The sequence below is a fragment of the Miniopterus schreibersii genome (assembly GCF_964146895.1).
Source record: "Miniopterus schreibersii genome assembly, chromosome: 10".
NCBI classification, from domain to species: domain Eukaryota; kingdom Metazoa; phylum Chordata; class Mammalia; order Chiroptera; family Miniopteridae; genus Miniopterus; species Miniopterus schreibersii.
The window spans coordinates 83,173,286-83,188,812 of record NC_138110.1 but is presented as its reverse complement, the minus strand read 5'-3'; the positions used below and the strand labels follow the sequence as shown (position 1 = coordinate 83,188,812).

Genomic DNA, 15,527 nt, shown 5'->3' with positions numbered 1-15,527 from the left:
CCCCCTCCTGGGGCACAACTCTGGCCCCTATCCTGTGAGCCAGGCTCCCCTGGAACAGACCAGCCCCAGGACAGTGACTGCAGGAACCAGGATAGATGCCTGACTAGCCCAGCTGTGCACACAGGCAGGGCAACAGGTGTCAGGGCAGGTGTTGGGTACACCTGGTCAACCCTGGACGAATCCATTTCCCCACCTGATATGAGCTGACGTGAGCACCCTTGAGAAAGCAAACAGTGGGAGACGGGCTTCACCTTCCTGTGCTTATGGATCCTTGTCTGAACCCTGGAACGTTTCTTGGTCGCCGGGAAGACCAAGTTGTTTCCCTGGCCCCCTGTCCACCTGACACTGACAGACAACAGGTAGAACCCAGGTGTTCTTGTGCCTGCTAACGTGTGGCTGGGAGTGAAGACAACAGGGAACTTGAGGCTCCTTGTAGTGGCCCAGCCTGCCTGCCCCTGCAGAGCCCATACTTAGCATGGACTTGCCACCTGTTCCTACCCTGGTGTCTGTCTCTGGCCAGTCCCCTGGAACACTCAGCCCCATCCTGAGCGGAGCAGGGCCAGTGAGAGGCTAGGGGTACTTGGGACTGGAGTGACACGCCGGGCTGTGCGTGCAGGGCCACTGTCCAGGTAAAGGGCCCCACACTCTGTAGGTCCTGACTCCCTGTGACCTCTGGACACCCTTAGCCACTAGCCCCTGTGCTCTGGGGAGGATGCTAGTGGTGCCTGAGAGGAAGCTGTGCAGGAGAGGTGGCACTTTCATTAGCTGTAGTAGCGATTGCAGGAAAATTCTGCAAGAGGCCCCACCCTGGCCCTGCTCCTGCTCTCCGCCTCCCCCAGCTCTGGTCCCCCCACCAGGGGCCTTGCCAAAAGCTGGGAGGTATGGTGGTGGGTGAGTGCCCTGCATCAGTGGGGCCGAGCGATGCAGGTGCCCCTCCAGACAGTCTGTGGCAGCAACGTCCCAGGTGTCATGGCTCAGCTCATTAACATGAGAAGTGCACAGCACCACAGCCGGCAAGTTCCACTGTCTCTAGAGGAGAGGCTCATACCTCGGTGATGCGACAACACACTTCCAGCAACTGCTCGCCCAGGCCCATCCCCCAGCTCCTCCCTGAACCACCTCAGGGCTGGACCACCAGAACGTGTACCTGGACCCCAGGCAGCTGAGAGGGTGGAGGCGTTTAGGGGAGAACTGGGACGAGGTGACCCAGGAAGATCCCTGCGGGATAGGGGGACAGGAGGTGAGAGGTTAGGGCTGGACCCCCAAAGGAACTGGGGGGCTATGAGCAACCATGTGAGACCTGCCTGCCACTTCGCAGGGGTGTGGGCTTTGCAGAGCTGGAAGCATAGGAAAGGCCTTCCTCTCATAGGGCACAGACCACCTGGGTGACATGGCAGGAGCAGGAAGGGGCTGTCCCCCCACCCCTGGGAACTCCTTTCCCAGACTGCTCCTCCAGGACTGTGGCCCACTGTGCTCCCGCGTCCCCCACTGCTCCCAGGCAGGGCCTTCGGGCTGAAGAGCCAGGAAGGGTTAGGCTGAGGCCTGGGGACAGTGTGACCTTCTGGTATTGCTACAGGCTGGGACTCCTTGAGTTTATTTTTGGAGTCAGAGCTTCAAAGGCAAACACAAGGAAGGAGACAGGCTGGGGTGCCCTCGAGGAAATCAGCTCAAAGCGCAGGTTGGTTTTCTACCTCCGAGTGGGGCGGGTCAGCCTGGGCCGGTTCTGGGGCCTCACCGGCCGCAGCAACATGCACGTGGACCGGGTACCGCCAACAGGAGCGAGACCCCTGAGGGCTCGGGGAGCCGCTGCCCCTCAGGCCGCTCCCGTCCCTCCCGGGGTCCTGCTCCTAAGCTCGCGGGGGCAGCCTCCGGGCGCAGGGTCCCGCCCGGTCAGGCCGGCCCCGCGCGCACCCACGCGAGGCCCCCCGGGTCCGCGGCCGGGCCGGAGCCGTCGGAGCGCGAGCTGTCCTCGGGCGGGGCCGGCTCCGGGCCGGCGGCGCGCTGCTGCTGCTCCTTGAGCTCCGAGTAGGAGCGCGAGAAGGTGTGGAAGATGGACGTGACCGGGAAGGCCATGAGCAGGATGCCGCTGAGGATGCTGCTGAGCGCCACCACCTGCCCGGGCACGCTGCGCGGCACCATGTCGCCGTAGCCCACGGTGGTCATGGAGATGACGGCCCACCAGTAGCTGGCCGGCACGCTGGTGAAGTCGCGGCGCGCGCCCAGCTCGCGCTCGGCCAGGTGCACGAGCGGCGCGAACAGGGCCATGGCCACGCAGAGGAAGAGCAGCAGCAGCCCGAACTCGCGCGCGCAGCGGCGCACGGTCAGGCCGAGCGAGCGCAGGCCGAGCGAGTGGCGCGCCAGGCGCATCACGTAGAGCACGCGCAGCGCGCGCAGCAGCCGCAGCCCCAGCCCCGCGCGCTCCAGCAGCTTGTTGCCGCCCGCGCGCGCGCCCGCCGCCAGCCCCGCGAGCAGCGACACGTAGAAGGGCAGCAGCGCCAGCAGGTCGACCACGTTGAGCGGCGTCCGCAGGAAGGCGCACTTGCTCTCGGCCTGCAGCGAGCGCAGCAGCAGCTCGAAGGAGAACCAGGCCACGCACACGGTCTCCATCACGAAGAGGCTGCGGCACTTGTGGGAGCACTCGCCCTGGGGAGGAGAGGACGCGTGTTGGGGGGCCCAGGCCTCGGTCCGGGCGGCGGATGGCCCCCGGCCGCCCTGACCCCTGACCCCTGACCCAGCCCATGCAAACATGCCGCCGCGGGGCCAGGGCTAGCCACGGAAACGCCCAATACCTGTGCAAAAAAGATTGAACTGGGGCGGACCCTCGCCAAGGGTCGCGGGTTGCATTCCTGGCCAAGGGCACTACCTGGGTTGCAGGTTCCACGCCCCCCTTCCTTGGGGCTCGTGTGCCCAGCAACCAAGCCTCTCCAATTCTCTCTCACATCGATGTTTCTCTCGCCCTCCCTCCCTTCCATTCTCTCTAAAAATCAATGGAAAACATAGCCTTGGGTGAGGGTTAGCAAAAACAAAACAAAACAGAAATGGTTTAATTGGAGATTGGCTTCCGGCATGAGCTCAGCTGACCTGCTCCCCAGCAAAACTGGTGAAAGTCCTTTAAAAAACAGCCGTTTAAAGCCCCCGAAAATGGTCCTAAGGGCAAGCAGCAAATGCAACAACACGTATTCAAGAAAATCTATGAAAATTTATGAAGGAAGGAAGGAATCTGCTATTTGAACCAAGACCCCCTCCCCCACCCCCAGAGAGGAGACTCGGTTCCCATGCCCACAGGGAGGGGTATCTCCCCACACCTGCAACACACCCACTGGAGCTCACAGCCACCTGAGACGCATTGCAGCTTGTTGCTTCTAGGTTTGGGGAGGGTTTTGTTCCAGCAATTTCTGCTTGTTCATCCCCTGAGGGCGGTAAAGTCTTATGTGAGACTTAGCGCTGGTCACCCCACACTGCCTGGGCCAGTGGCAAGGCTCTGAGTCCAGCCCTGAGCCTCATGGGGCAGCAGGGCAGGGGGTGGGGGGCTCTGAATCCCAACCTTGAACCTGGGGGACACCTTTCCCTGGGGCGGGGGCCTGACTTTGTCAAGCCACTGTGTCCAGTTGGGTGTAAGCTCTGAGAGGTTAAAGGTTGTTCCAGAGAGAGCAGGAGGGGCTTTCTGCTGGACCTGGGCCAGTAACTGGATTCGAGGGAAACCCAGAGCCACAAATTTGCAGTCAAGAGACAGCTGGGGCCCATGGGTACTGGGACAGATCTGGTAGATACCCACCTCTGCCCTGAGGAAGGGCTCAGGAGGGAAGCCACCATCCTCAGTGACGGTGGGTGACCGGGGGAGAGTGAGTATAGTCAGCTCCACACCAGGTCAGGGCAGTGAGGCATCTCTGTCCGGCTCCACCTGATCAGGAGCCTCATGACCTCAGCCCAAGGAACCTGTGGTGGTCCCATGACACAGAGCCCCAGACACAACCCAGACAACACCCCCGTGCTGGGCTGACTGCAGGTCCTGCCCCATGTCTCTGCACAGGTGCCCAGCCAGGTGCAGTGTGAGCCTCCATGGGGGGAGCTTCAGCCACTGTGTTTGGGGAGAGGAGGGTGCAGACCCTGAGTCCATGCAGGAGTGACCTCTTGTGCCAACCTGCAGCCAGATCCAGCCTGGTGGATCCAGGAGGAGATGGGCCTGTGGGAGCCCCCAACGCCCCCTCCCCCTGGCCCTTTCCTTTAAGACCAGCTGTGCAGGTTAATTGGAGGGAGCTATTTCTGGAACTTTTAACCCAGAAAACAGACCCCAATTTATTATACTTTGACACATCTGGCCTATTTGCCCAAAACCAGGTCAAAAATAAGTCTGCCTTCAGCTGGCTCACCTTGTTTTGAAGCCCCTTCCCCCCCCCCCCCCCCCAGTCTCCCCCGTTTACTCTTCTGGCTTTTGCTTGTGTTTCATAGACATTCAGGGCTTTTGTGAATCAGGTCTCAGGCCAGGTGCCCTCATGAGTTTATCATGGGTTTGTGCACCAGGTGCAGCAGCCTCCCAGCCCTGGTGGCCCTGCCCTGCCCAGCTGGCTGTCTTTGAAATGCCGCCTGCCCAGCCAGCTCAGCACTGTTTCTGCTCCCAGATCACTCTGCTCCCATCCGACTGACCACTTGGGTGGACGGGGTGTCCTGCTGACTACTGACTGGCCAGCCGCCCTCAGGGGCTAGGAGGGCTCTGGTCCCAGGTCCTGGGTGTTTGGAGAAAACAGACTCCGGCAGATGCTTCTGGAGTAAAGGAACCTGGGGCCTCAAAGGCCGTAGCAGGACCTCATTTCCATTCTTTCAGTGAGTGGGGTCTGTCACCCCCACACCACGTGAGAACAGAGGTGCCTCCTCCTGTCTGCAGGAACATGGGGGACATATCACCTTCCCACCCTCACCAGCTTTTCTGGCAGGGCCTGAGGTCGCCAAGCACTGGACACCTACAGGTGCCAGCTCCCACGCTGTGGGCATGGCCACCACTCTCATCCCACCTGACCCCTGGCTCCCAGACCTGATCTAGGGCCCTCACCAGACTCCCAACCAATGCCGTGTCCCCAGGGGCATTGGGCCCTGGCCTGTTGTGAACCTTTGGTCCCATGGGCAAACTCCTTTGCTTGGTGAAAGGCCACAGACACTGTGCCCTCACAAGTGACCCCCAAGCACCTGGGAGCCCACCTGCAAAGTCTGCACACATAACCCTAGTGCCTCAGCCCGAGGCTCTGGGTCCCAGGTCCTCTCCTTATCATTTGTTTTCTTTCCAGGATCGGAACTGGGCCTCCTCCAACTACTTGTGGCACAAGAACCAAAAGTCAGCTGCCCCTAAGGAAGCCGCACAGTGAAGGTAAGAAGTCTGAGCTAATTACAGACACACTTATGAGGCTGTGGGAGGCTGCTGCCCAACAGCAGATGTGAGGGCATCCCTAACCCTTATGTGGATGGTGTCATCCACAATTACAAAACCCCACCAAACAGCGAAACATCTCAGACTGTCCTCCATGCCCACGCTCGGGGATCCAAACTGGGCAAGTAGGCTGGCTGAGCCCCAGGAGACCTCTGGAGGGGGCTGTCCACGCCAGGCAGAGGAGTCCCGGGGGCAGGCCAGGCTCCAACACAAGGGACAGTAACAGCCGATCCAAGCCAACTTTGGAAAAGTGTTTGGAAACCATTGCTGGAAGTATGGACTCCTCATGGTGCTCACTTGGCACTGACCCCGCTTTTATTTTCTAGGGAAAATAAACGGAAGCTCAGGGCCAAGTCTTTTCAGGAACAGAGGCCATAGGCGGTCAGTGTCTGACTCTGGGGAGAGGCCTGGCCCCCAGCACACGTCCATCCTCGGCTTTGTTACTCTTTCAGAGAATCAAAAATTCAGTGGCGGGAGCCCTGCCAAGGATGCTGCCGGTTCTGTTAAACCAGGAGGTGGAGGGAGGCCCATGTGGGGGGGGGTCCACTATGTTAGCCAATTGGTGAGGGCACCAGCTGAGCTCCCCGGGGCTGCAGCCTGGCCCGAGGTTCTGGCTGAGAGTTTCCTCAAGGACCCCGAGGCTTGCAGGCTCTCCTGTTCACCTCATGCACAATTAATCCCCAAACTGCTCACATGCCTTTGCTGCCTCTGTATTTTCTGGACACTGACGCCCACGTCTCCATCAATCCATCAGAAACGCTGTGTAGCCAGCAAATGGACCAGCAGGGTAGCCGCGCTCTGCTAGCTGTGCAGGGAGATCCTACCGGCAGCACCTGCGCCTACCATCGTTACTGGGCTCATCTGGGTTTAACCTCCCATAAGAAAACATTTATTAACTCACTTCACTAACTACGAATTTATAATAACTTGACTTTGAGCTGAATCGAGGTTTATTTTTCCCAATTATCTATGGGAAAGGCTCTTGTAGTGCAAACAGAAAAGCAAGACTATTCAATCGACCCTAGAGAACTGGTTGTTTAAAAATAGAACCAGCCACTTCCACAGAAGTAAGGAATGTGCTCATTTCCCGTCACCTGCACTGAAGAGGCTGTCATCGCTTTCCTGTCACCACCCCGAGGTTCTGTGCTGTCTCCATAAAGAAATAAATACCGGTGCCTTAGGAAGCATCGCACCTCTGCCTCCCGCGGCTGACCGAGCCTGGTCTCCCATCGCCCAGTGAGCTCGCCCTGCAGGCGACATCTGGGCCTGAGGACAGGAGGGAACCGGGACCACCAGCACCATGGAATTCAGGCCCTGCGATCTTCCTTGTGCTCATGGCTGCAAACCCCGGGCCCTACTGGGCTGTCTGTCCCGCAGGAGTGACCAGCTCCAGCCACTACGGACGCAGATGAACAAGACGATTACAGAGGGCAGCACCCGGTGAATGCACAAAGAGGGCGCCCATTTCAGGAGAGACGGCTCCAAACCACGAATTTGAATTCTGTGTTGCAGATGGTGGCACACTGGCAGCCACTGCTCTTCATTTAGTCCATTCACTTTGGCCACGTTTCCGTTCTCGAGACTGTCCATCAGTCCATGAGTGCATGCGCACCTCTCCCCCACGGCCTGAGTCCTACCTGCCCGCAGGGCTGAGCGTTTGCCTTTTGGAGGTTTCCGTAGTGGCTTCTCCATGGGGCACAGACACCCAGGGCAGTGGGGTCCCCTGCTTGGTGCCCAGCCAGGAATTCAGTAACTGCAGTGCTCAGGCTCCCTCTGCTCAGCCAGGCTGGGTGCTTCCCCAGCCTCCACGACCACAGCATGAAACCACCAGGGTGCTGGCCAGGAGGGGCCCTGTCACCCAAGCTTCTGTGCTGGGGTCCCACTTTCCAACTGGGTTCAGTAGGAAGTTATTTTTTCCAGGCAAACGGCACCTTTTCTCCAACTGTATTGAGCACTGGGCAGCCAGAGGCCAACGGCACCCCACCAGCCAGTGCCCGCAGACCCACAGGATGAGCCAGGTTTTCTGAAGGACCCACAGCGTGGCCAGTTCTGAATGGATGTCCTTAGGTCAAGTTCCTGAGCAAATCCAGTCCTGTAAAGTCAGGCAGTTAGCGAGTACACAGCGGGCTTGCTACTGCCCCACTGCACGTTCCCCTGGGGAGAATTCTGTGCCAGTGCCCCCTCCATGAGCTCTGCCTCGGGTCCAGGCTGTGTGCTTACATCTGTCATCCGGTATCATGGACGTCACCACAGGGAGGACAATGGATGTGCAGCGGGTAAGTGGCCTGCAGTGACTAAGTGGAACCCATGCTGACTGACACCTGCAATCCCACCGGCCACACGTGGGAGGCTCACGAGATCACCGCTGGGCGCTCGGGTCCCACCTGCTCTTGTGTTCCCTACTGGAGAGCTCTTCCACATGAGTGATTCTCAGGCCTGACATCTTTCTTCATCCATCAGCATCCATCCTGGGCTCCACACCCTGACTCTGCGTCTGGGGCAACACGCTGTCACCAAAGACCCTCCCTCGACCAGAAGCCGCCTGCAACTCCATGGCCTGTCCCAAATTTCTGCTCGTTTTCAGTGTCTGCTCAGGAATCGCCTGCTCAGTGGCAGCTGCCGCAGCAGCCGCCTGAGGACCTGCCACCCCGTCCCAGGTCCACCACCCTGGCTCAGGTCCACGCACTGTGACAAACGTCCCCTCTGGTGGGGGACGTGGGTAATGGGGAGGCTGTGCAGGTGGGGGCAGGAGGGCATGGGAAATCTTAATGCCTTTCTCTCAATTCTGCTGTGAACCTAAACTGCTCTAAAAAATAAAGTGATAAAAAACAGAAAAGACCCCGGCCGGGTGTGGCTCAGTGGTTGAGCATCGACCTAGGATCCAGGAGATTGAGGTTTGATTCCTGGTCAGGACACATGCCTGGGGTGCGGGCTCCTCGATCCCCCATGGGGGGTGTGCAGGAGGCAGCCGATCAATGACTCTCTCATCATTAATGTTTCTCTCTCTCCCCCTCTCCCTTCCTCAATGAAATCAATAAAAACATATTTAATAATAATGATAAAATAAAAAATATATTTAAAAAAACAAACAGAAAAGAATCTTGTAGTTTCTACTCTAAGCACTGGAGCACAGGTCTTTTTTCAGATAAGCACAGATCCAAAACTCAAATCCCCTATTTTTTTTATGCCAAATTTGTGCAGAAAATAGAGGGAACATAATGCCCTGAGCTTTATGTTTATCTGTTGGCCAATCCGGCTGTTTCCAGGGCCTCCAAGAGTCCACAGTGGGGTCTCCATAAAAACAGGCAGAGCTTGCTCAAACGTGGGCGCTGATGGCCGTCTGGGGCCCTGGACTATGATTCTAGGCAGCGTGGCAGGGGCATGGGCATCAGGGGAGGGGCTGATGCCTCAGAGGACGTGGGTGCCCCTGCTACGTGCTCGCCTCCCGTCTCTCAGCAGAAGACGAGAGAGGCGAGGTTTCGGGACCTGAGCTCAGACAGGTCTGGCTCCGGACGAGGCCCGGCCACGGCTCGACGTTGCCACTGGATTTTGCTGACTCCTGCCTCAGAGCTTTGCCAACAGGGCAGCTATAACAGGACACCACCGAGAAGGCAGCTTAACCAGCAAATATTTAGTTCTCTCGGTCCTGAAAATCCAAGCTCCTGGGGCCCTCAGACTCAGGGGCCGATGAGGCTGCTTCCTGGCTCATAGACACTGTCTTCTCTGTGTCCTGCCGTGGTGGGAGGGGAGCAAGCTCTCTGGGGGCTCTTTTATGGGACTTAAAATCCCACTCACAGGGGCTCCCACCTCATCACCAAATCACCTTCCAAAGGCCCCACCTCCTAACACTATCGCATTCGGGGTTAGGTTTCAGTGTATGAACTGGGGGGAACATAACATTCAGTCCACTGTACCTGCTCTTTCCTGAGAAATCAGTCCCTAATGTAGGGGCCCTGCCCACCCAGGGCTCAGGCCCACATCCCTTCTTCCTGGGCCAGAGTTTGGGATGGGTGACGAGTCTTCGTGCTTGGCTCCCTGGAGGCCCCTTCAGGGGTTCCCCACAGATCCCGAAGCGGGATCTGTCATTTCTCAGGGCTGGGCCTTGCAGGATGTGTCAGTAAACAGGACTCCCCACTCAAACCGCAGACACATGGACCACGAGACAGCGAGGGCGATGGTTAATTTCACATGTTAACTTGACTGGGCCCCGGGTGCCTGGATGTTGGTCAGACATGATTCTGGGTCTGTTGGTGAGGGTGCCTCTGGGTGAGATTAGCCTTTGAGTTGCTGGACTCCAAGTAAACCAATTGTCCTGCTGGTGTGGTGGGCCTCGTCCAATCAGTGGAAGGCCTGAGCAGAACAGAAAGGCTGACCTCCCTTAAGTGGGGCCTCCAGCTTGCGGGCTGGGCTGGAACGCCTCCTCCTTCGGCTCTTCCTGGGTCTCCAGCCCACCGACCCCGGGTCTCAGGTGTTCACAGCCAGCTCTTTATAAAATGTAAATATACAGGGTGGGGCAAAGGTAGGCTTACAGTTGTTCGTATGGAAAATAATACAATAAATAATAATACAATAATAAACTGTTTCGCATACTCGCAACTGTGAACCTGCTTCTGCTCGCCCTGCCTACTTCTCTCCCGCTGGCTCTGTTCCCTGGGAACCCCTACTCTCTGGGACTAACGGCCCAGCGCAGCAAGGCCCTTATTCCAGGGAGAGGCTGGCAAAGTGCGGTCTGTGCCCACAGGCAGCAAAAACTTTGTCACCAGCTCCCCACACTGTTGCCAAATGTTCCTTGTGAATTTGATCGCTGAAGTCCCAGTCCTGAAATCTGTCACTAATTATGCAGGTCTTGATTTAATCACGTGAGTTTAAGGGAAGAAAATCGACTCAGAGCCAGACGTCGGCCCAGTGAAAAGGGCTAGATGGCTTCCAAGCAGCATGCCCCCCGCAGACCCTGCTGTGGGACGGGGTCTCCCGTAGGCTGGTGTACACACTTGCCCTGCCACCCACCAGACCCCGGTGGGAGCGCAGCTCTGTCTCCAAGCAGCACCCCGGCCACCACCACACAGCAGAAACCTGGAGCTATCTGCTGGGTCACCACCAGCTTCGGCCCATCCCTCCACCATCCCCCTCCACTGTCTGAAGGCCCCTCCTCTGGGTCAGCTGCATCATCCACAACTGCCCACACCTGGGCATGGCCTCCACCTCTCCTCGGCCCCAGTGACTGCACCCCTGTCAATAAATTTCACTCCAGACACACATTCTCAGAGAATCAATACCTGCTTCTAGATTATTCAGCAGCAGTTGGGGTGCTCTGGTCACACATGCATGCTCACCTGGTGCCTCCATCAAGGTGCCCAGGCCCCAAGCATGGTGTGTTGGCCTAGGCCCTGAGGCAGGCAGAGAAATGAAGGCCACAGACCCACTGGAGACACTGCAGAAGCAGCAGGAAGAGGGGGTCTCACCGTCCCCTCTGGTTTGGGGTTTCCATAGTGACAGGAGCAGGGAGGTTTGGGTCAGCCCTGCTTCACTGTCCAAGAGCCTGGAGGACCCCCTTCCCACTGAGCGTGGTCTCTGCTCAGTGACAGGGTGACAGACGACACCACCTCCAGCTCCAACCCTTACTCCACAGCCTCCAATACGTGGCATTAAGGCATCTACCTGTCTGTGGAATCTAGCCTGGGAGTAAGGTGGCAGGGACATCTCTGGGTTACCATTGCTGTGACGGTTTCTCCCGAGAACCACAGGAAAGCAAGGCTCCCGTGGCATGGTTTTTGTTGTTTAGAATGTACATTTTTGGGTCAGAAAATTCAGAACTTCCTGTGGATGTTTAGGGTTTTGGTATTTCTACCCTCAGATGCCGTGGCCACTGTGTGGATGGTCCCACCGTGGACTGGCCCTGAGGAGGGAACCCTGCTCACGACACTGTGAGGTCAGGTCGTTCTCGGACAGGGCAGGGTGGGTCCTGGGTTCACACACTCCAGGTCTCCCAGGTGGAGGCCACGGCCCTGGGGTCACATGCAGCTGGGGACACACAGGTGTGGTGGGGACAGGGTTGGTGGCCTTGCTCTCCTCTCTCCGGGCTGGGGGTGCCCTGAGGTGCCCACAGCGAGGAAGTACAATTAATTTTGTTGAAGGGGCTTTGTTCTTAGGTTCCGAGAGCTGTTGGTGACACATGGCGAATGTTTTGCTCAAAGATAATTTAGGATTGAGCGTTCCGCGAGTTTTCTGGGCACGGTTCCCGGGCCTTCCTGTTATAGTTGGGTGGATAACAGGTCTTTGCTCCTCAGACACTGTACCTCCTCTCCCAGTGAAGCCACAGTTCCTTCCAGAGACCCCGCAGCAGCCACTCTGAGGTCCCAGCACCGCGTCTCTGCTCCAAGTCTCCACGCCCTTGGAGCCCCTCAAATAGGAGGTGGGGCTCGGGTGGAAGAAGGAACATCTCACATCTGCTTAGTGTGAGATCATGAGCGCAGCTCAGGGCGGGAGGGCAGCGACCCCGGGGCTGTCAGGGCAGCAGGTGTTCACCGTGACCAAGGGTGTCCTGTTGGCAGGGCTGCTGTCCCAGATGGGGCTGGAGGACAAGCACAGAAACTGCACCCTTGCCTGTCGTCACAGCCGTGGTCGTCTCAGTAAGTCCAGAAGACATTCATGTCCTGGTCCCCTGACCATGGCTGTCACCTCCTGTGGCAGGAGGGCAATGCAGGTGGGATGAAGGAAAGGACCCTGAGTTGCGGGGAGTCCTGGGCTGCGGGGGTCCCAGTGCGGTTATACGAGGGGAGGCTAGAGGGTAGGAGGCAGTGACATGGAAGGACCAGAGTGACGGCTCTGAGGAGGGAGGAGGGGCTTGGGGACAAGCTGGAAGGGCATGGAGCACTGTCCCTGGAGCCTCCACAGGAACCAGTCCGCCGACTCCTGCATCTCAGTTCCCCCGACCCCAGGAGCTCATCCTGTCCGGCTGTGGGAGAGCCAAGCGTTAGGAGGGACGTCCTCAGCACCCAGGTAGGGGGCTGTCTGTGGAGGGCAGGGCCCCCTCAGGGCGGGCGGGGCTCTTCCAGCCCCTCAGTCCCCCCCAGCCTCTTCTGGTTGGGGCGCTTGGTGCCGGGTGAAGGGGTGCCCGTAATTGGCTGCAGGGGCTGCCCTCCTGGACGCGGCCAGAGCACTCCATGTCCTCCATGCTGCCAGTTTCCCAGAAAGTCACGGAGGCAGCAGCACATCACGTGACAGTCACTGGTGCCAGAATGATGGACGTGCGGCCCTCCCAAGGGCCTACCCAGGCTGTGCCCACGTTCACAACGGCACATGCGCAGCAGCCACGAGGAGGAAGCGGCCGGTGTCCACCACGGACGCGTGGTGAGCCCAGCGTGGTCCGTGCGCGGGAGGTCACCCAGCCTTCAAGGGGAGGAAAAGCTGACACCTGCTACCTGGCTGCACCTGGGGGACGTCCCGCTGGGTGACACAACCAGTCACGGCGGGGCCAGTACCACAGGGGCCAGTTACGCGAGGCGCCTGGACGGTCAACACACAGAGACGGAAAGTGGACGGTGGGTGCCAGGGGCCGGGGAGGGACACTGCGGAGTTGTTTCCGGGGACAGATGGTGGGGACAGCTGTCCAACACTGAACGTGCTCAGTGCCACCCAACAGCACGCTCAAAGGGCTGCGATGGTGAATGCTGTGTGCATTTTACACGCGCGATGAGACATGCAGCCTTTCCTTCCGCAGCAGTGACAGTGCCGGCCTCTGACTCAGCGCCACCCGTGGGCAGCGGGCCAGGTGCTTCCAAGGGCCCGGCGGGCGGCGGAGGGCGCCCTTGCTCACCAACGCCGGGCTGCGGGGGCCCCTGGACCGCGTGACGCGGTGCTTCGGGGGTGGGAGGAGAGGGGCGGGCAAGAACCGTGGGCGGTCTGGACACAGGTGCCCGCCCAGAGGGTCCTGCAAGGCCGGCGTGGCCTCGGGTGCCGTCGCTGGTTGAAGCGGCCCCAACGCTTCCTGTCCTCTGACCCTTATCTGAGCAACTTCTGTCCTGCACGCTGTGCGGCCTAATTGCTGCTGCGAAAACCAAAATGCGTCAAGTGTCTGCTTAGCGGCACATTCCAGAGCTTGGGCCTGGTAAGTACAGCTGGGAACAGCCCAGGAACCAGACACGCAGACAGTGAAGGACACCAAACCAATTTCCCGAAATTCACACTCAACTTTAATCTGCAGGCGGGTGGCCACACTTGTGGCGAGGCCAGGTAACAGCTAATGTTCCGGGAGGATGTGGGGCGTCTCCCCCAGCTCCCCACGGTCCTGTAAGGAGCTGGCTCACGGAGCAGCCCGGGCCCAGCCTCCCAGCCGCGCAGGCGACCAGCCGCCCTGCCCGAGGGGGGCTCAGTTCTGAGTCGTGGCTCCTGGCGGGTGGGAGCCGGGAACTGCCCCGGGAGAGGGGCAGCAGCGCCCACGCCTCCCGCCCCATCGGGAAGGCAGGGAGGCCCTTCAGGGTGACACCCAGCGACGTCCTTCCGGCCCTGGGGCACCCTCTTCTCCTAACCCACCCGCTGGGAGACACCACCGCAGGCCTCCCTGGCCGGCTCCTGAACACCGCGGCCCTGGGTGCGCAGACGCGGACACCGCGGGTCTCACAGGACAGAGGGGGACCCGGAGTCCCCCCAATGCTCAGAAACGACTCCCCCTTCCGGACAAAGCCAGCCCTGGCTCTCCCGCCCTCAAAGAACGTGGAAGCCACATCCTTTGGGTCCAGGATGCACGCGCTTGAGCGCAGGACCCTCTGGACCTTATGTTCCCGCCTGTTCCCGCCGCGCGGACGAAGCGCCCAGGCCTGCGGGAGACCGGGCGCAGCCTCGCCGCCCCTCCCTCTGCCAGGCCCCGCCCGCCCCGCGCCCGCCCCGCGCCCGCCCCGCGCCCGCCCCGCGCCCGCCCCGCGCCCGCCCCGCGCCCGCCCCGCGCCCCGCTCACCCGCTCCTCCTCGGCGCGGATGTCCGGCATGGTGCTCAGGCAGAGGCCGACCGCCGTGACGGCCACGAAGGCCACGGACACGCAGGCGAAGAGCTTGCCCGCCAGCCCCGAGTGCGGGTTGTCCACCACGTCGCGCAGGCGCCGGCGGCCGCGAGCCAGCCGGCCGCGGGGCGGCCGCGCGCCCACGGGGCTCCCCGGCGGGCCCGGGCGCGGCGCGCGCGCCTCGGCCGCCTCCTCCTCGCGGCGGCGCAGGCGGCGCAGACAGCAGCGCTCCAGGCGCGCCTCGTCGATGCCCCAGTAGGCCAGCTCCTCGCGGAAGGCCAGCGCGCACGGCCCGCGCAGCAGCCGCAGCTTCCCGGCGCGCAGCAGCGCGGCGATGGCGCGGAAGGCGCACGGGCTGCGGTCGAAGAAGAACTCGTCGCGGCTCGCGTCGTAGTCGTCGCAGACGCGCAGCAGCTCCTCGCGGCCGCGGCAGGCGCGCAGGCGCTCCAGGCGCGCGAGCGGACAGCGCGCCAGCGCGGCCCAGGCCAGGCGCAGCCGGCAGCCGCCCACGTTGATGATGACGTGCCGGGCGCGGCCCCGGCGGCGCGGGGGCTCGGCGGGCTCGGGGCGCTCCGCGGGCCGCGGGAGCAGGGCCATGGCCCCAGGCGCGGCGCCGGCGGCGGGCGGGCCTGCGGGAGGAACGGGTCGCGTTAGACTCGGGCACCGGCCGCCCGCCGCGTGGCCCTGGGCCGGTGACCAGGCGCAACCGCGGGCTCGCTCCAGCCCGCCCGCTTGGTTCTTCCTGCCCGCACTCCTGCCATCTCCAGGCGGCCCCGCAGGACCACAGCCTCTCCGCAGGCCCGGCTGCCTCAGTTTACCTCCTAGAGACTCGCTGACGGGGCGGCCAAGGAAAGTCCGCCCCGCAGAGGCTGCCTCAGGAGACCTGGGCCAGGGCCCGACCCAGCCGGGCACCTGATGCCATCCACCGAAGGTCAAGGGGGAAAGGGCTGCTTTAAATGTAAAAGGCTTCATCACCCCTGCCCCGCGCCCGGGATTGTGGCTCCAGTTTTCACGTCCTGGCGGAGCCTCACTCTGAATTGTGGAACAAGCTGCTGGACTCCCTTCATAGTCAAATCAAACGTGTGCTCCGAATTCTCTACAGGTAGGAATATC

General features: G+C 60.7%; 1 protein-coding gene across 1 annotated transcript; it reads right to left on the bottom strand.

The window, feature by feature from the left end:
* Positions 1-1,890: 1,890 nt before the first annotated feature.
* Positions 1,891-15,011, bottom strand: KCNG2 (potassium voltage-gated channel modifier subfamily G member 2; the record flags this gene model as incomplete). Its single annotated transcript, XM_081148348.1, has 2 exons — positions 1,891-2,643; positions 14,373-15,011. The coding sequence occupies 2 exons, from the start codon at positions 15,009-15,011 to the stop codon at positions 1,891-1,893; spliced, it is 1,392 nt and encodes a 463-aa protein (XP_081004474.1).
* Positions 15,012-15,527: the final 516 nt, after the last annotated feature.